Consider the following 22,449-nt stretch of genomic DNA (forward strand, 5'->3'; position numbering starts at 1 on the left):
CTATCAGCTATGAGCCAAACAGAGTTGAACATACACTCTGTCTTAGACACCTGTCCACACTCTCACACACACACACACACAGATATTATTTTTATTTTGTTAAGTAAAAAAAAAAAAAAAAGAAGCATCTTTTACACCAATACTTGTAAACCTACATTCAGTCAACTTTATTAGGTACAGCTGTACAATCGTTTTCAATCGCAGCATATTTTTCAATTTAATTTCTGTGGAAGAAAATGAATAAAAGTAAATCAAACAGTGCCTGAAGTACACAACGCCTCCAGAGCTTCTTCTGATTTTGTAGCTGATTTTTTTTAATCAGCTCACTGTAAAGGTTTTTAACTCTATTGTGCTGTTCTTTGAAATATTCATTTTACTACAGCCAGCAGTTGTTAAGACGTTTTTTTTTCTCCACAGTCAGCCCCTCTAAAAAGCTGGTGGTGCAATAAAAGACATAATAAAATTAGGGATATATCACTTTATTTAAATCAGCCTTAGATATCGGCATTCCCAGAGCCATACCCCTAACCCTAACCCACAAACCACAATTGAGAAATCTGCTAATGAATCATGACCTAATCACTTCCAGTGGTATTGTCTTCAAGTATTCTGAGATGTATATGCTGTCCTTTGTTATATCCTACAGTATCCTACATTGGTACTTCCACAGTTTAGTATTCAGCCTGTCCTCTTCTCTCCATCCATCTTTTCATGCAGTTGCTGATCTTTGCTGTCCAGTTTGTGTACCACTCTAAATGCCTCTAGGAACTCAGTGAAGTCTATACTGCCATCCTTATTAAAGTCAATACTCCGGGCCAGGTCATCAATGGCACTGTCGTCGATGGCAACTCCCAAGTGAGCACTAAAAAGACGCCAAGTTTGACGAAACTCCTCAATGGAAATCAGACCTACAGGTTAAAACAAACATCACTCACGTACAAGTCAGTTTTGGCTTATTTGAAACATTATCTCGAAAAAGATATTTTGCTTTTCATTTACCTGAATGATCTTTGTCTATGATGTTGAATATTATCTCAATGTCTGTCCTGTATCTGAACAGAGTTTCAGCCAAATTTGGAGTGACCTGAAAGATAAAAAACAGGAGTCCTTCCAGCTGTGTTTAACAGCAGCAGCGCTGGGAATATGTACTGCGAAGCTAGAAGTAACTGTACCACTAGGGGCAAAATCCCTCCTCGCAGATACAAGTTCGACATTGTAGACAAAAGAACAGGATCAGGAGTAAAATGGACTCGTTTTAAAAGTGCAAATGAGAAAGAACTGCTATGTAAAAAAAAAATGCTGTGAAGAGCCTTTCGATAATCTGGATGTTTGTGACTGGAGTATTGTATAATAAGACAAAGGGATGTTTATATTAAGCGTATAACTTCAGATGAAAACAGTGACCTTTAAGGGTTTTCCTTCATCTCCTTTTCCCTTTAAGGTCATTTCTCGAGCGAATGTACGTGTTTCTTTTGTACCCCTTTGTTTCTGACCTGCGGCAGAGGAATGCCTGGTCCCATATCCTCGAAGCAGGACTGATACTCCAGGCTGCCATCTGGTGCCAGACGGGCTAAGTGTGGACGAAGCGTCCTCCACGGCAGGTCCAGTCTCAGTACAGACTCCAGAACCAGAGCCCACTCGCAGACTGACACACGACCTGAAGCAAGGCGTGTGCAAATGTAAAAACTCTCCATGTCAGCCTGGGAATCAAACCTGAATATTAAAACATGACATTTATAAGAAAATGGAGTGAGAAGAGAGCACCTGTGTTATTCTGGTCGTACTGCTGGAAGCCGGCCATCAGCTCGGAGCGGTGAGCGAACAGCTTCTCCTTTAAGGCTCTGAGAGCAGAGCCCTCAGCGGCTCGCACTCTGCAGACACAAACGTTAACCTAGACCAACCTTTCTTACACATTTAATAGAATTATATAATTATGCACAAGATTTTGTCATGATTAGTTTCAGTGCTACTACTCTGAGCATTGCTTCATCGCCCCCACAGTACACAGACACACCAGACACCCGTGTTACCTCTGTGTCAGAGTAAGTTTGCGAGTAGTCCGGCTGACTTGGTACTGGTAGAAGCGGGGCACCAGCTCTCGCCCCAGTTTGACATAGGCTCCTCGGTTGCTTCCCTCCTCGTAATAATTGGACGCAGAGAAGATGGTGATCACCTACAATATGGAAATAGACTCAACAAGGCAAAACCTTTAGACAGTGAACAACATTTTTTAGAATTTTTCAGAATTTCTTTTTTAATTTATTGGAATTTCAATGTACTTTTTGAAATTATAATGTAATTATATTTACCTACAAATACCTAAAGGTAGGCACACTAGAATAAGAGGTAACAAGTCAGTGCTTCAGAGGAAATTACTATACTGTAAGCAAATGTAAGTACTGTTAAATTTATCTGAAAAACAAACAATATTTCCTCATCTTACATTGTAAATATGTTGTATTTTTCATGGTGTTGGCGGTATTATGAAGTGGATTAATCTCGTCTTGTTACATCTTTACTCAGTATTCATAATGTTGATGCTCATGATGAATGCTTTATTATTCAACTGTCCTTTTACTTTTCCAATATAAATGAAATGACTGTTCCGCCTTAACGACTTACAAGGAAAACTCTCAGGCCTACGTGACCTTATGATGGAGCCAGAGTTAAGCCACTCCATAACACGGCTGGTTCCCCTAAATTGTACAATGTAAGATGGGAAAATATTGTTTGTTTTTCAGCAAAATTAAAGAAATGATGCAGTACAACATTACTTTAGAAGTACTTAAAATAACATACAGTGTAATTTATATCTCCTTTCCTGTACTATATCTAGAATTTAGGCACTACTAAAATTACTTATGCACTACTTAAATGTAATTACATTGTAATTATTGCTTTAATATAAAATACCTTACGTTATACAAAGTTTAAAGTTCCTCATGCGCTATTTAAAATTACTTAGACATTCATTATAATTATTTAAAGAGTACTTATATTTGCTTAGAGTATAATTATTTCTTTAATTTGTGTAAAAATATTACTTATTATCCTCTTACCCGAGGGTACCTACACTTAACTGTAATTGTAATTGCAGTGAAATTCCATTTAATTACAGGGGAATTAAGCCCTTAGTCTTGGCCGTATTTTAAAGTGTTAGTGACACATTTAAATGAAATGATTGCACCTTGTGTACCTTTCCACTGTGACAGAACTCGTATCCTTCTTGTTTGCACTCATGTGAGCGGATGAGCAGCTGGAGTCCGTGTTGGAGCAGTAGTCTCTGGGTGACGTCAGGGCCAAAGTAGCAGCCTCCACCTCTAAAGGTGTTGGGACTGCAGCCATCTTGGATTTTAGGGTCACTCCACAATATATCCACTATCTGCTCCAGAGTAAAGCAGATAAAAGTGTTGACCAAGACAAAGAAGGAGCTCATCAAATGAGTGGATTATTAAACAGTGTTAATGTGTTCTCTGCTCCTCTCACCTGCTTCCATTCCTGCTCATGCTGCGAAGGTGACGGGAGGGGAACGGAGGACAGGGAGTCCAGGAAAGGCACTTGGAGGACATTAACAGAGTAAGGCATGCAAGGAGAAGATGGAAAAGCATGCGGGGAGAGGCAGGATGGGGTTCGAGGAGAGCAGAGTGAAGAGGATGACGAGGAAGACGAGGAGGAAGAAGAGGTGGAGGCGGCGCTGTCTTGTCTGCTGAGCCTGCATCGCTTCTTCCTAGAGAAAAAACAAACGGCGGTAGAAAAGAGGCCCTGTAGCTGTTAACAGGAGCTAACTGCACACGGACCTTACTACATAAAAACACATGTAAGTGTCTGTGGGCTGCGGTCACACCTCGTGTTGGGTGTCCTTTGGTTCTTGTTTTGACTGCGACTGCTGCTGGGACGAGAGCTGTCTGTGGATCTCGTTCTTTTGGTCTGTCTGCAGGACTGACTGATGTCCAGGTGCTCCAAACTGCACCTGGGAAATCTCAGGGCTGATTTCACCTACAAGAGGAAGAAATGGGAGGTAGCAGTGAGGTGGAAACATCGTGCTGACAAACAGCAAAACGTGAAGACAGAAAAGTAACATAAAAAAAAGGGTGAAAAAAAAGGTATACACACATCTTTAGTGCAGTGCTTAGCAAGTACTAAAGGAGTATTTTAATGTAAAAAATAAACAAATAAATCAATAAAATCCACCTTAATGATAACTTTCATACATATTAAAGCCTTCTCTGAAATACCTGTGATGACCATTCATGCTCTGTGCTTTCTGCATTTTAAGAGAATAAATGCAATAATTTATTCAAATACAATTTTATTTTTGTGTCATTTTCTTTCAAAACCAAGAGTCCATCATTCAAAATAAAAATAAATAATAAATAATAATAAAACAATAAAATAGCATAGGTACAGGACAGAGTGTTGAAGGTTGCCATATTAGAAGCATTTAAACATCTTTTAGCATTTGTCTGAGACACGCCAGAAGAAAAGCTCTGTGAAACTGAAACTTAGTGAACGTCACCTGAGCATCAAACAGTGAAGCAAAGTCAAACTACTCTGTATGGGTCCTGCAAAATAAGGTGAACCCTCACAATTTGTTTCTCTTAATCCCTGTGCATGAATTTCCTACTTTTGTAACCCTTCTGCTGGAAACCTGGCCTCCGGTTTGCTGCTTCATTATTCAGCTAATCCTACCGTGAAACACTGCACGGTAGGATTGAGGCACTTTAGATTAATGAGCAATTAAATGGCCTTGCTTACACCATCAACACAACCTGTTTTACCTCTCATCTCTGTGATGTGTTTAAGGTGCAGATGTGAATAAAGTTTGTTCATGATGGCCTAATTCAGAATCTAATCAGCGCTATAGAGGAGGAGTGAGCATAAACAGAGTAATCATGCAGGGAATTTCAAATGCAACTTTTCAAACAGTTTAACAAACACACAAACAGGTGAACTTCACAATGATGCTGTATGTTGGACTGCAAAGCACACTTTGCTTTTGTTTTCAGTGTTTGGTTTCATCAAGGACACCAGATTTATGGTGCTGATTAGATTCACTCACCAAATTCCACTTTTTTTAACTTCTACTTTTTACCAGCTTTATGTTGTCTAGGGGTTGGAAATCAGCCAACCAGCTCACAAACATCTGCTTAGATCTTAATGAATTCAGTTGGCTAAATCCACATGGAGCAGTGAATATTGGAACAGTAGCAGAGGCCAGCTGATTATAGGTAGCATACAAATAAAATTTAACTAGAGCTTATGTGACTGATATCTAACATACATATCACACACAGAATCACACTACTCAGGGTTTAGCATCTTGCTTAAGGATGCTTTGGCACACAGACCGGAGGAGTCCGGGATCGATCCGCTACCTTTCCAGTGTGTAAAAGTCCCATTTCACCACCTGAGCCACAGCCACCCCTACTGAGAAGTAGGGAAAGTGATGCCTTTCCCCACACCGCACTCCGACACCCAACCTTAGGGTCTCCCCACCTGCCAAATCCCATTTTAACCCCTATTCACACAGTAGCAGACCTAGAAAGAAGCTACTCTAATAACTTTTCAATAACTGAGCCTTGCAGCTGTTACCGAGAAGCTGCTGAACCAACTCTACAACATGTCTCGATATGCGTCTCAGGAATCTGACTCCTGTTGCCGGATAAAACTACAAACCACTTTTTTCCACGCTGCACACAGCTACATTGTTGTGTGGTGGGTATGAGTGTGTCAGCATGTAAAAAGTTGTTTTTTCTGACCCCTGGTGGCCAAAGCTGATTGATTCCGCTGACCTTGTGTCTCTCTATGGAGCTCAGGAAGTCTAAGTCAGTCTGGTCTGAAATCCCTCCGTGAACGATCAGAATCTTTCCGTCTATAACTGTTGCGATGGGCAGGAGGCTGAAAACATCCTGAAACAGCTGAAGGATCTCACGGCCATGAGTCTGCAAACAGGCGAGAACAGTAATTTAAAATAACAATCAGCTGTGACAGTCACCAAGCTGCAAAGTGCTTACTGAGTTGTGGACATAAAATCAGACTGACGGCATGTATTTGGACTTTACCTTGTACTTCTGCATGACTTCCTTTGTGAACCCGTATCTGAAAAAAGAAAACCACAAACCTTTAAACCCTGATACGCTATTCTCCTCGTGTTCGTGGTGAACCTAGACAGGTAAATATTTTTCACTTCACCCTTTTCTAAACTTGCCTGAGGTTCATTATGTGGTCTTCATGGTTTCCTCGGTTCAGGTGCATGTAGTCTGGGTAAAGCAAAAGGAAGGCAAACAGCAGGATAACCACTTCAACTGACTTTTTTCCACGGTCCACAAAGTCCCCATTAAACACGTACAGTGTCTCTGCAGAGGGAAGGCCATTCTGAGAAAAACCAAAACATGAAAACAGTCAGACCTTCAGCTTTTACTTATTTAACCATCTGAGGTTTGTTGTCATAGAAAACCCCCCTGCAATGACCCTACAGTCTAAAAAATGACTGATGCGTGTCAGTTAGTTGTTCTTTGCTCTCTGACGGGCAGAAGAATTTATTAAAAAATAAAAATTACATATAGTGACTGCTTAGGATTTAACTGCAGAGGGTTCAGTCTTTTATTTATAAAAAAATCTACATGAAATCTGATATTGCTATGAGGTAGATGATGCACAAATGATGCCTAAGAAAGCTGTTGTACGGGCAGCCTTACCTTATAAAATATAAGTAGTAAGTCATCAAGTCGCCCGTGCAGATCACCTGTACCAAAAGAAAAAAGTCACTGCAATCAAGAAACTGAAGTCCTGTTGCTTTATGGGTTTACAGAAGCGGACTAAAACTCCCTAATCATAAGGATTGCTCCACCTCAGCCTTATGAGTGTGTGTTTTTTCATTTTTGTTACTCAAGTATTCTTGAGTTTAATGACATGCAAAGGTAGGAGGAGGAAAGCTGTGCAAGAGGAGTCAAGTGGCTGATCAGTGTGCAAATAAGTAGGACTTACCTTGCTGCCAGTAAGATACAATCAACTGTTTTTAAACAACCACAAGGCACCATCTCTCATTTAAAAACTACAGAGATCATTTATTTGGTCTGCGCAGTGTAGCATATGCTACAATGAGATTAAAATATATATTTTTTAATTTTTTTTAATGGTCCTGAAAATTTTGAACCTTAAATTAACAAGAGACACTGAGACCCACCACATATAGTGATCTCTTTGTAGTAGGATGTCGACAAGTGAACTATATTTGGCATCTGTTTGAGGAGCTTTTTGGTCTCATACAGCAGCTGGAGAACATATCTGGCATGGAGAGTCTGTGTGGAAAAAAGCAGTGAGCACTCCAAATCTAAACCACCAGACAATCAGATGTTTAAGAGACAAAGTGAAAGGCTCATATTTGGTACCTGCTGATCCTTAAACGCACTCAGGAGCGCATTTGTATCAGCGACGGAGAGAGGAAATGATAGTCTAGGTCCGGTGTAGGACTCTGGAACATGGATCAGGTTGTAGCAGGTTTCTCTGTCTAACCATGGGTCCACCACTGGATCCAGCAGCTGGGAGATCAAGTCTGAAACGCAATTTACATATCATATAATTTATTTAAAATGAAAGCTAGATGTCCACAAACATGAAATCTTATCTTTGTCAAGAAAAAAAATGAGTAAATGGTATATATCTTGTACCTTTTCCTCTATCCTCACCTTTACATCCTTTAAATCCAAAACAGGAATGCACAATATTTGGTTATATGAAAAAATTATATAACAGCTTAAAAAACCTCAGCTATCAATCCTGGTAAATCCACTGTTGTTAATGCCAGCTCACGAGAGATGATGGCTTAGCTGATGCCCTTCTAAGCACCCCAGTGCAAACTGTTTTCTAGGTGGCGCTTTTTAACCTGCTTTAACACGACTATAGGTGCAGCACATCTGCAAGCTGCTTTGCAACCCACCCACCACACAGCTCTTCTTTTTCTGACTTAATCAATGATAAGCTTATCATCAATAATTTCTATTTTGTCTGTACTGGGAGTGTATTGTTGCTTTTCCCCCTCTCTCTTGTAGTCTTAAACTACAAAAATCTCATATACAGGTGCTATACTATACTAAATATTCTTCTCATATTTGAGACCTCACTGAAGTTTCAAATATAAGAACAAATCCCAACAGCCTTTAAATTATGCAAACAAGCAGTGCTGGGACAGATGTCTACCCAGAGGCCCATGTCCCTCTCCTATTGTGTTATTTCCTCTATAGTGTCCCTGACAAACAAATATAAAAACACAGATCCTGTACGTAGTAAACAGAGACAGCAGAGTCTGGCCTCTTTGCATCCCTTATGTAGACTTAACGTAAAACCCATGAAGAGGATGTTCAGGAGATGATGAGCAAAAAAAGGGTTTCCCTGAGGATTAGCTTGTCAATGAAACATTATGCTTTTGAGCTGGAAGAGCGGGTCAATACACACTTAAGCCACAGCTGTTTCAGTGCACCACACCGACACATTGGCCTCCACATTCACAGTAGTTGCTAAGCAACAGGGTATACGCAATGGGTTTCCTCGTCTAGATCAAAATATCTAAAGTACAGTGGCATAACAAACAAAATGGTGTTAATTTAAACAATAGGGGTGTTGGAAAAGTTAAAAAGAACAATCATTAAACACCAACTGATAAGAAAACGAATGTTTCTTAAAATTAGGCACATTTATTTAGCTGCTACAGTGTGATAAGTTTGTCGTTTCTGCATACATTAAAACCCAGTGAGATCCTGTCTACATAGCAGGACTAGGAAATTATATTTTATTTCAAAAGGAAGCAAACATTACTTCAGCAGTTCCAAATATTATAGGCAAAAATCTAAGTTTTAGACATGCAAAATAATAATAATAATGATAATAATGATAATAATAATAATAATACACCCTTTTACGCTGTAGATATGAGAATTCTCTCCCCTAACCTGGCCCATTCCCATTCAGCTGAGTGAAGTTGTCCAGCATGAAAGTGAAGAAACTAGAGAGCTGAAAAACCAAAAAGAAACGCATGTTTAAGCTTTATGATACTTCTGAAATTTGCAAAATAGATGCCTGTAGTGAGAGACACCTGCAGCTGGTCTTGTTCCCCGGCGTATTCAATAGACTGAAAAATGTTCCAAGTGTACCTGCGTCTCATCTCAAGACGGGCCATGTAGCGCCGGTACCATCGCTGGATCAAAACAGCTGCCTTCATAGCTGCAACAAAATGTTGTATTTTTTATTTACAGGCTAAGCATGTGAGAAAATACCAGCCACTCTATTAGGTACACCTGTTCAACTGCTCATTAACACAAATATCTAATCAACCAATCAAATAGCAGCAACTTAGTGCATTTAGGTCAAGATGACCTGATGAAGTTCAAACTGAGCATCAGAATAGAGAAGAAAGGTGATGTAAGTAACATCCTATGGTTGTTGGTGACAGACGGGCTGGTTTGAGTATTTAAGAAACTGCTGATCTCTGGGTGATGCCAGAACTCAGAGGACAATGGCCAGACTGCTTTGAGCTGATAGGATGGCAACAGTAACTCAAATAACCACTGGTTACAATCGAAGTATGGAGAAGAGCATCTCTGAAATAGACAGGCTACAGGTGGCATTCCTGTCAGTTAGGAACAGGAAACTGAGGCTACAATTCAAGGATCACAAAAATTGTATGATAGCAACATGCTACATGCTGAAACATTCAAATTGTAGGGCTAAAATTTGTACCCTTGTGATGGCTGCTTCCAGGAAGACAGCGCACCATACCAAAATGCTCAAATCCCAGCTCCCTTGGGATGTGGTGGAACAGAAATGTCACATCATGGATGTGTAGCAGATGAATCTGCAGGTACTGTGTGATGCTATCATCTCAGTATGGATCAAATCTCTGAGCAATGTTTCCAGCACCTTGTTAAATCTATGGCATGAAGAACTAAGGCAGTTCTGAGGGCAAAAGGCGTACCTAATAAAGTGCCCAGTGAGTGTATGTAGTAGCAAACAAAGATGAAAACAGATGAAAATGAAAACGTCTTTTTTAGCTGTCTCCATCTCACCCCATCCCTAGCATCGTCCTCCGTCACACCAACCCTCTGGATGTCCTCCTTCACTACATACAAGACCCTTCTGTGGTCTTCCTCTTTCCTACTGCCTGGCAACTCCATACTCAACTTTATCCAATATATCCACCATCCCTCCTATGAACATGTCTGAACTATCTCATCCTCACCTCTAACCTTGTCTCTACTCAACCTGAGCTGTCCCTCTGATGTACTCATTTCTAATCTTGTCACTCTTAATAAAAATTCTAGCATCTTCAACTTTGCCATGTCCAGTTCCACCTCCTGTCATTTTGTCAGCACCACCGTCTCCAAACCATACATCATAGCAGGCCACAAATCACTCCTGACATTGTGCGCTGTCCATTGCTTTGCTTAAATCATATAAAAAGCAGATTTATAAGCATGTCTCTGAAATATATAGCAGTTATGTGTTCACAGCTTAAAGAGTACTAATCTTTGATTATTGTTAAACCAGAGGGCATACAAGGTTTCCACATTTATAATTTAGGATGCTGAATAGCAAACACTTTGTCAACCCAGAGTTTTAAAGTTTCGACATTGTCGCGTGAATCAAACGTACCATTTTTAATACACTCCAATAACCTGTGTGGGACATTCATGTGTTCCCTTAATGTTTAAAGGGTCACAACAGAAGATGGATTTGCACCTTTGATTCGGCAAAGATTTCACACAGGATGACCTTCCTGATGCAACACTACCATTTATCCAGGATTAATTATCCTAAAGCTTATTAACATCAGGTTTGGTTAAGGATTTATCATACACCAGCAATCAGGTTGAGCTATTTGCAAAAGTCTTTATTGCATATTCAGCTCCACGCAAAAGACCTCCACTACTTTGTGATACTGATTTAAATAAAATAGTTGCAGACCGCTGCCTCTCTCAACTCACTCGTTTCATTCCCCAGTTACAAATAAAGTTTTGTTCACTAAATAATTTACATGCAAATGTAAAAAGCACACACAAATGGAAAAACACTGACTGCTGACCCGCTAACCTCTAAGCAGTTGAAGTACAGTCTCTATATTTGCCATGGTATCCATTCACCTGTTGTAGCCATGCCGCAACTCAGATGCCAGAAAACATCTGCTGCAGTCTAAAATTGTAACGGGTGCATGTGTCAGTGAAGAAAGCAACACGTGTCTAAACACCATGTCAGCCTGACTTCACCGATTTGTATATCGCATCACAGTTCATATTAGGGCTGGGCCATATTATACCGTTCACGGTAATACCGGTATAATGTTAGGCAACGATAGGAAAATGAAATATCGCGATAGAATGGGAGTAAAACGCGCATGCGCAGTGCCTTTGTTTTCATACGCACATGGCCGATTGTTGAGTGAAACAGATGAACCAGAATTGGTTTGTAAAAATGGTGCAACTTCAGTGATGTGGAACTGGTTTGGTGTTTGTCCGTCAGATACACGACAAAGCACATTTTTTTGCAGAACATGCAAGCGGCCGTTGTTATTGTCATATTTGTCGGACTAAGATGCTCTTAAATCTGGGAGTAATCTGGGTCCTAAACTCCGTATGTTTCAGGTTAAACAACACTGCAGCATCACTTAGAGTTAAAAACTGTCTAAATTCTTTCATATTTAATAAAACGATCAGCATTGCTGCTTTACCAGGTGTAACTATAAAGTTTAACTTCCAGGCATCCATGAAAACAAAAGTTATTACATTTAACGGAGTTAGAAGTTAGCAGGAAGCTAGCGGAAGTTAGCTCGCTAGTTTCGCTAGTTACCTAAGCATGATATAGCACGTTCTGACGGAGAGATTTCTGAAAAAAATCAAACGTGCAGCTCTGCTATCACTTCCAACATAAATGAAGACAGGAAACTAAACAGCATTGACGTTTGTAGGGTTACTGAAGTTGGGCTAGCTGGTATATAATGATGTGCTACGTGATCGCTAGCGACACAGCTATGTTAGCATAACATAAACAGTGAAGCTGGAGGACGAACACTAACACTTTTCCACTTATAAAAGTTAACGTGAAGGTTCTTCATGGTTAGAGACAAATGCAATCGCATGGCAGGATACTGTAAACGGACCAAACTTCAGTCAGGAGAACAACTGAGATAATCCATCCACAATACGAGGTTAGTCATTAATATACTGCAACAACATGGGAATAGAGCAGCTGCCAGAGAATTCAACATTAATGAATCAATGGTACAGAAGTGGAGGAAGCAAGAAGAATGAGTTTAATAAAGTTTGATTTATCTGACTGCTTTGTTTCGCTTAATGTGCCTTATAATCCCGTGCACCTTATGGTCCAAAAAATGCGTACTGCACACTGCAGTTTAATGTTGCAAAGCACCTCTTTTTAACTTCAGTGGATATTATACATGGTTATGCTCAGGATATGTCAGCCCATTTCTACTGGAAATGCCTTTTGGTTAAACTTTCAGCAAGGAATTTGCATTTGCACTGTTACATTTTTATAAAGCTTTAATGTACATAAAAACCAGCTTCTTGTTTAAGTGAAAATAAATGGAAGGTTGTCTTTTTGCGCTAGTAATGTTGTGGAATTGTATTTTGTCTCGCATCAATTATATCGTCGGTTATATCGTTATCGCAAATTTTCAAATATATATCGTGATAAATATTTTTGGCCATATCGCCCTGCTCTAGCTCCCACAGTTGATTTTTTCACACCAAGCTGCTTGCCTATTGAGGATTCACTCTTCCCAGTCTGGTGCAGGTCTACAATACTTTTCCTGGTGTCCTTCGAAAGCTCTTTGGTCTTGGCCATGGCGGAGTTTGGAGTCTGACTGTTTGAGGCTGTGGACAGGTGTCTTTTATACAGATGATGAGTTCAAACAGGTGCCATTCATACAGGTAACGAGTGGGGGACAGAAAAGCTTCTTACCGAAGACGTTACAGGTCTGTGAGAGCCAGAGATTTTCCTTGTTTGAGGTGACCAAATACTTATTTTCCACCCTAATTTACGAATAAATTCTTTACAAATCCTACCATGTGGATTCATGGATTTTTTTTTCACATTCTGTCTCTCACAGTTGAAGTGTACCTCTGGTGCAAATTACTGACCTCTGTCATCATTTTAAGTGGGGGAACTTGCACAATCGGTGGCTGACTAAATACTTTTTTGCCCCACTGTAATCCTACCCCTACCTTGAACCCTTGTGCCACTCCTACTCCACATCTCACTGTCCTTCCTACACCACCCTAACATACTTCTCTGCCTCTCCTTACTTCCTCATACAGTCCCTCTCTAGATCCACAAAGAGAAAGTGAAGCTCCTTCTGACCTCCCCATACATCTCCACCAGCACACTCAAAGCAAACATCCCATTTGTAGCGCTCACTCATAGCATGAAACCATACTACTGCTTCAACAACTCATACCTCAGATGCCTATGACTCTTTAGCTGTTATTTACCCATTGTTTTCTTTTTAGTTCTACAGAACTCCACAGGCCACAGGAATCCTCCGTTACTCTTGCAAAATGTAAAAATGCAGACAGACAAGCACACAAACACAGATGCCACATAAGTAAAAGCCTGGCAGTTAAGGATGAGCGGGGTCTTACTCAGAGCCGGGCTGGGAGTCTTAACTGGTTCATCTGCATGAAGGGAAAACTACAATTCAGCGAGAAAACGTGAAACGTGTAATTGAATAAAACTGTGTGCAAATGAGCATATACAGACACACACACGGTATGAGAAATAACAAGACACAAGGGAGGTCGTGTGCAACAGTGGGATTGGGAAAACTAAGCAAATTAAACAAGCTTCTGGGAGCAGCAGCACTCATTAAAGAGAAGAAAAGACAGACTGCAAAGGAGGGAAAGGATCATCTGTCAAAATCAGAGGCACATTTACTGCAGCAAAAAAATAGCTATCATCACCTTGCTGCAGCAGAACAGGTTAGCAACTTACTAAAGCATAGTAGTAGCAGTACTAGCATTACAAAATGCCTTTGCATAAACACAAGCACTCAGTAACAACTGGAGTACACCCTGCAATTTAGGTGAACTGACTGCAGTCATTTTTAATAAGGAGCAACTGTATGTGCCTGATGTGTAATCCTTTATTACACTATCCTGTACTCGAGTAAGGGGAAATAAAAGTCTCTGTAAGGGCCCAGAAACAGTAGAGGTGGGTGGATCCATTAAAAGAAAAAAAAAATCGATATCATCACTGGTATCGGTATTGGTACAAGCACGATGGGATCGATACTTTGCTTCAATCTTCTTTGTTCAGTATGTAGCTCACTGAATTATGTTAATCATTTGCTAAGTCGCTGCTTTTCCCTACATAAGCTCTTTATAAGTTAAAAGTATTAGTATTGGTAACATTGGCAGTGTTTACTTAGTATTGGATCTATACCAAAATTTGCAGTATTACACAGCACGAATAAATATGCTGTTTAACATCACATGAGCTTTGCTTTCCAATTAGTGTTTTGTGTGTGTGACGTCTTTGCATGTGGGTTTTTCCCACCTTTCACAAGAGGAACAAATCTCTCTGGGGATAGTATTGGGTGGCTGTGGCTCAGGTGGTAGAGCAGATCAGCTACTGATTAGAAGGTTGGTGGTTCGATCCTTGGCTCCCCCAGTCTGCATGCCAAATATCCTTGGGCAAGATACTAACCCCAAGTTGCCCTCCGATGCCTTCATCGGAGTATGAATGTAGTTTAGATGATTAGTTTAGTATGAATGTAGCACTTGAGTTTAGAAGTGCTTGTATGAGTGGGTGTGAATGGGTGAATGAGGCATGTTGTATAGAGCGCTTTGAGTACTCCGGGAGAGTAGAAAAGCGCTATATAAGAATCAGTCCATTTACAGTATATTTGGGGGGGGGCAATAAAAATCCCAATGTCCGGTGTACTCCAGCATTAAACCATATACACATGCTTACCCTGCTCCAGTGTTTCCCCTTGCTTTTCTGTGGCGACAGAGGTGCCACATCCCATGATGGCTAACAGAGAGGGTCCAGAAGGGATCACATTAGCCGCTTCTTCCAAAGCTGTTTGGTGGCATTTGGTGACACTGATTGATATGAGAACGTGCTCCCTTTATAGAGACACATCGTTAAAGCAGTACTCGATTATCACGTTGCCTTCAATGTATTCAAACAGTGCAGGATTGGCTTCAACTTACAAAAATAAAACAATACAAAAAAGCGACAGTAGGAATTATCCTGCTAGTTAATCGAGTCAAATCATACCAAAATAAAATAAAAACGCTGCTCATTGTCTTACTGCGCGTTACCTTTTAGGACAGCATCGTATTCCAACGAGGTGTTTGTTTGGCAAAAATCATCAGTTCAAACCTACCTGTAGCTCTTATCCGCGCGACAGGGTCATGCAGTTCATTCATACCAATAATAAGAAAATACGGTTGCGCTCTAAATTTCCTTAATAGCTTATGAAATCGATTCGAGCGTAAAAACAGGTCGATATGAGGACTGGAGCGTTTCCGGAGCAGCTCTACATGCAACAGGAGCTACTGGTGCAGGAGGAGAGCTCACAGAAGAGGCGGAGGCATCAGGTGGAGTGAAACCTCAACCCGGGAGGGGCCGGTGTTTGACGAGTGGGAAGTCTCGTTTTTCCTTTGACAGCGTTTTAAGTTTTCAGATGCAGTTTAATTAGCTTGTTAACCAAGTATGATAAGAAAACAGTGTGTATTCTAACTTCTGTCCTCCTGAAAACAAACATGCATTTACTCAAAATAGTCTGGTTTTCATCCTAGTTATGACAAGAGAGCCTTTATTTGGGGGCAGCCTGGAAAAATCCCCCCCTACCAAGACACATTTGCACTTAAGGTCATGCCAAAGCATTTCCCCAGGGTTAAGGTCATGACTTCGCCATTTCAAAGGATGGATTTTTCCCTTTAAGTTTACTGATGTTTGAACCATGTTGTTGAATCATCCAGCCTCTCCTGAAACTTCAGATTGGGCTGAGAAAGCAGCTGTAAAAACCTACTTCAGGATTTCTAAGCCGCTTCAGTGTGAGGATGTTCATACAAAACAGTATCATTTTGTTTTTGTAGTCAGTGATCCTGAAGCCCGTTAACACTGATAGTGTTATAGTGATCTCGCCACATACCACAGGGTATGCAACTCCAGGCCTCGAGGGCCTGTGTCCTGCAGGTTTTAGATATCACCCTGGGTCAACACACCTGAATCAAATGATGCGTTCATTACCAGGCCTCTGGAGAACTTCAGGACATGTTGAGGTCATTTAGCCATTTGAATCAGCTGTGTTGGCTCAAGGACACACCTAAAACCTGCAGGACACCGGCCCTTGAGGCCTGGAGTTGCCCACCCCTGACATACCACATTTCCAACCATAAATCTGAGCGTACACACTTTCTGTCAGTCCTAGTCTTTCATCTACCAGCTGTTAGGGTTAATTACCTAATAGTTTTACTTTAATAAAGAGGCAAAGATTAAAATAAACCCTTTAATAATAAAAATAAAATTTTGTTTTAAAGGCTATATCTTCATGCAGCGGCTCTTGCATGAATCCTCCGTTGTACGTGTGCAACAGCAGCACTGAGCTCTCGCCGAGTGATGACTTTCAACCTGTTTGACTTGGACAGCCGAGAAGCCTCTAAGCCTACAAGCCTGAGCAGGATCGGTCTGGGGACACCATGCCTCCTGGTCAGAAACTCAGGACTTCTCAGTCCAACAGGACTAACCTGCAGAAGAAGAATACCAAGAAAGTGCATGTGAAACCAGTCCCTCATCACATAGGAACATGTACAGGCCAGACAATTACAGTGTGCATTCTGACCTCTTTATGAGCTCTGTAGATGAGAGTGGAGTAAGCACGAATCCTCTTTTTGGTGCATGGAGGGATCCTACGCGTTGCATGAATAGCCACCTTCATGTTTGCTGTGGCAAGTTCCTAGAAGGGGGAAAAAAAAATTGTCATGAAGCGAAATCACCTAGTGCAACATGCAGAATCTCTTTTATAAGGCCACTGGTGAAAGCAAAAGGGCGCGCAGGGAGTGAAACTCGTGCTCTAATCAGCACAAATTGGCAACAGCTTTGCTTGATTAGGCTTAATTATTTTTACCCACCTGGCTTTAAAACCCTCAGTGGGAGGCGGGAGAAATGCCGCGCTCAAACAAACACAGGAACAGGACACTCGCTTATTTTGTTTTTAAAAGTTGCTTCTGATGATAATTATCCATGTGCCTGTCACCTGCAGCATTTCAAATCCCCTCAAAAACAAAATAACTAAATAACATAAAATAAAATAGATCTATAAGCAATATATACAATGCATGCATTCATTTTTAATAAAACAGAGTATGTTTATGAGAGACTTTTGCCTACAGAAAAATGGTTTATGATTAAACAATAGTACATTGATACATTTGTGAAATAGTAATATCATCTCTGTACTTAGACTCTTAATCAAATTCTTTTTTTTTTTTAAATTTCTTAATTTAAATTTGTTTTTTATTTTTTTAAACATTTTTTAAATAAAAATAAAATTAAACAATATATATGATACAATTTTATGTCACTACATCACAGCAAAGAACCAAGTATTAAAAACCAGGTTCCTTCATTCCTTCCTTCAAACCTAACGTGATAGTATAGAAGAGAACTGCAAACATTTGAGGATGACATCCAACTGCAGGTCCTTCTGTCCAATCATATGGATCACTAGGCCCAGCATCAGCCACCACCAGCAACCATCTCTCTTGCTTTCACTCTTGTACACACACACACAACTCTAGTGTGGCAATTGGGTGTGCTGGTGTCTTCTTTTTTTTTAATGCAGGATTTTTTGACCTCTGTGGCCGCATGGAGATTTTCCAGGTATGATGGCATTAATGGTGATGGGTGAATAGCTGGAGGAGGAGCTTTGTTAGATAAGGATGGCATTAGATAAGGCCATTAGTGTCCCGTGGATTATTGTAATCCAGCCTTCCTATCACTACTAGCTTGAATGCTCAGTCTATGGTCAGTCTGGTCTGGTTTGGAGCGGGTTGGAAGATGGCTCTCATCATACAACATTTCCTGCTGGGCCTCCTTCTCCTGGGAACAAACGGTACAGTTTCACTCTTACAGTTGCACTGATATTATATTTTATTACCAGTGTGTGTTGTGTTTATTTACCTTTTCTTAATGTGGTTAAACTAACAGATTGATTCACAGATTTTAGTATCCAGAAAGGGTGACTATGATGCCCTAACAGTCCTGTTTTTTTCTTCTTCTTCTGTGCCTCATCAACTGGCTTTTTTTCCCTCCTGTCCATCTGGCTGAACAGTGTTCATCGGTATTTATGCTCAGGAGGTATGAAAAATCTCAGCAACCCAGCAAAATGTCACAGATGATTTAACTGTCACAGTGTCAGGATTTGCTTGTAAAGAAAAAGAAAGAAAAACAACATCAACAGCAAAACACAGATAACAGCCAGACCAGAGTTATTATGTTAAATTATTCTCCTTTTATCATTTGTAAATGAGCTCTATGTCAATTTTCAGCTAATAAATGTTGTTTATGTGTGTCTGTATAAGAACCCTGGGGCGTGGACTAACAAGTCCTGCAAATGTGATTGTGATGGAGGCGAATCGCAGACGGAGGTTTACTCCATTGGGTCTGGCTCATCTTTGGTGCGAGGAGTGGACTGCATGCCGGGTGAGAGCCATTAAACGTCACTCTGAGTGGACATGAATCATATAAGTAGCTTAAATCTCAATCACTACTTAATTTATTCATAACATCAGTGTGCTTTAACCCCCTGTGTCAAGACTTATTTACTAATGAGATTTATTACGTGACTTTTGCTGATCTACAATTGCACCACTAAAGTGATAATAGTTCTTAAAAGGAGAAGGGAAGGGTGTGTTAGATAGACAAGAATTAACTGTTGTTTAACCTGCTCAAAACTGAAAGGTCTGTACTTAACAGTGATTTTTATTACTGATTAATCTGCTGCACAATCAGAGAATTGAAGCCAATTCAACTGAAGACAAAGTAAGACTGCAAATCTTCATATTTGAGGAGCTGAACGCTTTAATTTTCTGGGACTCTTGCTTGAAAATTGCTCAAACGATTATCACTGCTGATACAAGTAGATGGACAGTTTCAGTGTGTGCACAATTGTGTGTCTATAGTTTGTGTTCATGCAATGAGCGCATTAGGCTCCAGATTTGACGCCGCAGGGTGGATGGACATGCTTCACTGGACATCCTTGGAGAAAGGGAAGAAGAGGGGGGGACATGTGAAGAAACAGAAGCTACCTGTGATAACACTGCACAGTCCTCCAGAATTCCCGTTTCAGTAACAGGAAACCTGCATTTGGATGTTTGTCAGAAACACTCAAAAAATAATCTCACTGCAGCGCCCAATAATAGCTGATCTTGAGTTTTGAATCGTACCATATTCATCCTCAAACTGAACGCTCTCTCACTTTGCCAACTTAGCCTGGGATTTAGCTTTTAAACTAAATCCCAGTGAAATCTGTAAACCTGTTTTGTTTTCCTATTTTTTTGGACCTCCTACAAAGAAACTATAAAAAAGGTCTTCTGACAGCCTCACTTGAGCCTGAGAGCTAAAGATCAGATCTGAATCACGTCTGACTCGATGAGGAGAGGAGCTGACAAACGAGTGAATCAGTGTGTTTGAGCTGAGCCGCAAATCACATGGCAACCAGAAACAGATAGGAGGAAGAAGTTCTGCCGACTATCATTATATTAGAGCATGATTCGGAGATTACGGGGCTCATAATAGACCATGCTGATCTCACAATTACAGAAACCAGCAATTACCGCTACGTGGATGAGAACTGATGAGTGAGAAAGACTTTCCTGCCCGCTCTGCGTCAGGGTTCGCAGAGTTCCTCAATCCACTGAGTCTCACCTCGCAGTTTGCCTGTTGATTCAGCCATCTGAATATGTGTTGTTTTAGTCAGGAAACACATTAGGGAGGACTACAGAGGCATTTGCATTACTGTTATGTAAACACTTATCTCCTGACTCACACAGACGTTTCTGCTGGGTGTGTTGTAATGCTGGGATTAGACAGGATGCAACCCTGTGCCAGATAGGCTTAAGCCAGTAGTAAACAAAAGAGCAGCAGGCTACTTCTACTACAGTTTCTGTTCCATGTGTCCGCAGCTGATGTTTTTCTCACTCATGTACCACTGTCTCTCTCTCTCTCATTCACATATTTAAAGGCTTTATTTACCAAGTAAAGGAGTGGCTCTCGTGTGATTTTAAAGGAAGCGAGAGAACAACACGGAGCCAAAGCCACGGAGAGCAGAACATGGCCATCTGTCCGTCTGCTGCCCTAATGGACATCACTGATCTCTCACCACGGAGAATTAAACTGCAGGATTTTAGGATGGGATATGGGTCACACAGAGGCTCCTAACAGTGGGGGCCATGGGAGCGAGAGGGTGTGATTATGGGAATCTGCAGGGGTTAGGAGAGAGGAAAGGATGCCGAAATGGAGAATTAAGGAGAGGCTTAGTGGTTTGATGGTCTTTTTATATATATATATATATTTGTGATGCACTGCTTGGCTTAAGCTAGCCGTTTGTATTCTCTTCTCTCAGGGTGACGATATTAAAATCTCATGGCCACGAGAACTTTCAGCGAAAGAAATATTACCTGAAACTAAGAGCGCTCATGTTAAGTTGTCTCCGATCTCCTTTGCAGAGTGTCCCTACCACAGACCTCTTGGCTTTGAGGCTGGATCAGTGAGTCAAGAACAGATTACCTGCTCCAACCAGGACCAGTACACTGGCTGGTTCTCCTCATGGGTACCAAGTAAGGCGCGACTCAACAGCCAGGGCTTTGGGTAGGTATATATATATAGGCCAGCACCACACAGCCAACTGTTGTGTCTCTTTTAAAAAAAGATCATGGCTCTTATCATCTGTGAGGAAAAGTGTAGTAAACACACTCCTTATGTATATTTTGTTACTTAAACACACCAAAATGCTCTTGCTTAAAAAACCATATAGATGAGACAAAATGGGGAAAAAAACATACAGAATCTAGTAGGACTTTTTAAAAATGCTAAATATTGTAATTTTTAAGCATTAAGTTGAATCCTTTCTTTCATTTTCTCTCTTTCCGAAAACAAAACATCATATCGGATGTTAAAAACTGTCAGTTTCCTCAGAACACAAAACAACAGGATTTTATCTTTAGAGAAGATATTGTAAAAACAGCAGTAAATTTCTCTGTCCTGCGTTGTGCTAAACTGTCGTGACCAACTATGATATTTGTTGTATAAATCAGTGCTGATATTAAATGTTTTTCTTTCTCCTCCAGCTGCGCCTGGCTGTCTAAGTTCCAGGACAGCAGTCAGTGGCTGCAGATTGACTTAAGGGAAGTGACGGTGGTGTCAGGGATTCTCACTCAGGGCCGCTGTGATGCCGATGAGTGGATTACCAAGTACAGTGTTCAGTACAGAACAGATGAGAAGCTCAACTGGATCTATTACAAAGACCAGACTGGAAACAACAGGGTCAGTTAAGTGCACTTTGGATACACTGAATAATGTTCAGCACTTCAAGTATGGAGGCCTGAAAGTGCCTAAATCAATAAATAATATGACATGAAATGTATGAAAATATAATATATAAAAATAAGGAGTGTGTATTAATTGACCTACAGTTCCTTTTATTTTTTCATCTTTTTTTTAATGTATTTATGCAGTATTTGACAGTTGCATATAAATAAAATACTAAATTAAATGGAACACAAATAAACAGAGGAATCAATATAACAGTAACCTAATTCAAAAGACATTTATGTCAGCGAATTTAATTGCTGCCAACATTTTTTAAATATATTTTTTCTATGTATTCAATGGTTTTTAAATTTATTTTTTGAGCCATTTATTATTCTTTTTATTGAAATTGTTTTTATTTAATGCCCTTCATACTCAGACACCGGAGGTTTCTTTTTGATTAGGCTAAGAATGAGGCTACATAATTCTTTGTCCATGCCTCTTTGCATGAAACATTAGGTATTTTATATTTGCCTGATACTGACATCATGAGAAGTCATATTTTAGAAGTGATTTAAACTGTTAATCAGTCATTGAAAACCAACTGAACGTTAACTGTTTGCAAGTCAACTACCATGTGGTTCTAGAAATAGTAGCTTTAATGCAATGGCCGGTTTTAACTAATCTACACCTTAATCTTGCCTTTCTGTCTTTCCTCAGGTGTTTTATGGGAACTCTGACCGGTCCTCGTCTGTGCAGAACCTTCTGCGGCCGCCCATCGTTGCGCGCTACATTCGCATCCTCCCTCTGGGATGGCACACACGCATCGCTCTGCGCCTGGAGCTGCTGCTCTGCATGAACAAATGCATGTAAACCCCCCCACCCCCCACTTCCCCCCAACCC

At 40.5% G+C, this 22,449-nt stretch overlaps 2 protein-coding genes across 10 annotated transcripts; one reads left to right on the top strand and one right to left on the bottom strand.

The window, feature by feature from the left end:
* Nucleotides 1–130: 130 nt before the first annotated feature.
* ppef1 (protein phosphatase, EF-hand calcium binding domain 1) lies at nucleotides 131–15,593 on the bottom strand. 9 transcript variants are annotated; one of them, XM_080884393.1, is made up of 19 exons: nucleotides 15,398–15,593; nucleotides 14,980–15,087; nucleotides 13,650–13,682; nucleotides 9,092–9,219; nucleotides 8,949–9,009; nucleotides 7,392–7,555; nucleotides 7,187–7,301; nucleotides 6,699–6,745; nucleotides 6,209–6,375; nucleotides 6,063–6,099; nucleotides 5,793–5,942; nucleotides 3,845–3,996; nucleotides 3,487–3,727; nucleotides 3,197–3,382; nucleotides 2,031–2,173; nucleotides 1,765–1,871; nucleotides 1,494–1,657; nucleotides 1,000–1,084; nucleotides 131–908 (listed from the first exon to the last, which is right to left on the bottom strand). In XM_080884393.1, the coding sequence occupies exons 1-19, from the start codon at nucleotides 15,438–15,440 to the stop codon at nucleotides 679–681; spliced, it is 2,361 nt and encodes a 786-aa protein (XP_080740519.1). In that variant the 5' UTR covers nucleotides 15,441–15,593; the 3' UTR covers nucleotides 131–678. The 9 variants fall into 9 exon arrangements, with proteins under 9 accessions (XP_080740519.1, XP_080740521.1, XP_080740522.1 ...); XM_080884395.1 differs by having other exon boundaries at nucleotides 3,188–3,382; nucleotides 14,980–15,134; nucleotides 15,398–15,579; XM_080884396.1 differs by having other exon boundaries at nucleotides 3,188–3,382; nucleotides 14,980–15,216; nucleotides 15,398–15,579.
* Nucleotides 15,594–18,060: 2,467 nt separating this feature from the next.
* rs1a (retinoschisin 1a) lies at nucleotides 18,061–22,419 on the top strand (the record flags this gene model as incomplete). The annotated part of the gene is made up of 6 exons (XM_080885566.1): nucleotides 18,061–18,130; nucleotides 18,350–18,375; nucleotides 18,600–18,720; nucleotides 20,745–20,886; nucleotides 21,366–21,561; nucleotides 22,267–22,419. Exons 1-6 carry the CDS (start codon nucleotides 18,076–18,078, stop codon nucleotides 22,417–22,419), a joined length of 693 nt encoding a protein of 230 aa, XP_080741692.1. The 5' UTR covers nucleotides 18,061–18,075.
* Nucleotides 22,420–22,449: the final 30 nt, after the last annotated feature.

Source organism: Rhamphochromis sp. 'chilingali' (genome assembly GCF_963969265.1).
Source record: "Rhamphochromis sp. 'chilingali' genome assembly, chromosome: 6".
In the NCBI taxonomy this organism is placed as follows: Eukaryota; Metazoa; Chordata; class Actinopteri; order Cichliformes; family Cichlidae; genus Rhamphochromis; species Rhamphochromis sp. 'chilingali'.

Coding starts and splice junctions, on each gene's coding strand:
- ppef1 (XM_080884393.1), bottom strand. CDS start 15,440: ATGAATGAACTGCATGACCCTGTCGCGCGGATAAGAGCTACAG. Junction 13,683..14,979: donor AGGGGAAACACTGGAGCAGG/GTAAGCATGTGT, acceptor CCCTTCATGCAG/ATGAACCAGTTAAGACTCCC. Junction 7,302..7,391: donor GTGCGTTTAAGGATCAGCAG/GTACCAAATATG, acceptor TTTTCCACACAG/ACTCTCCATGCCAGATATGT.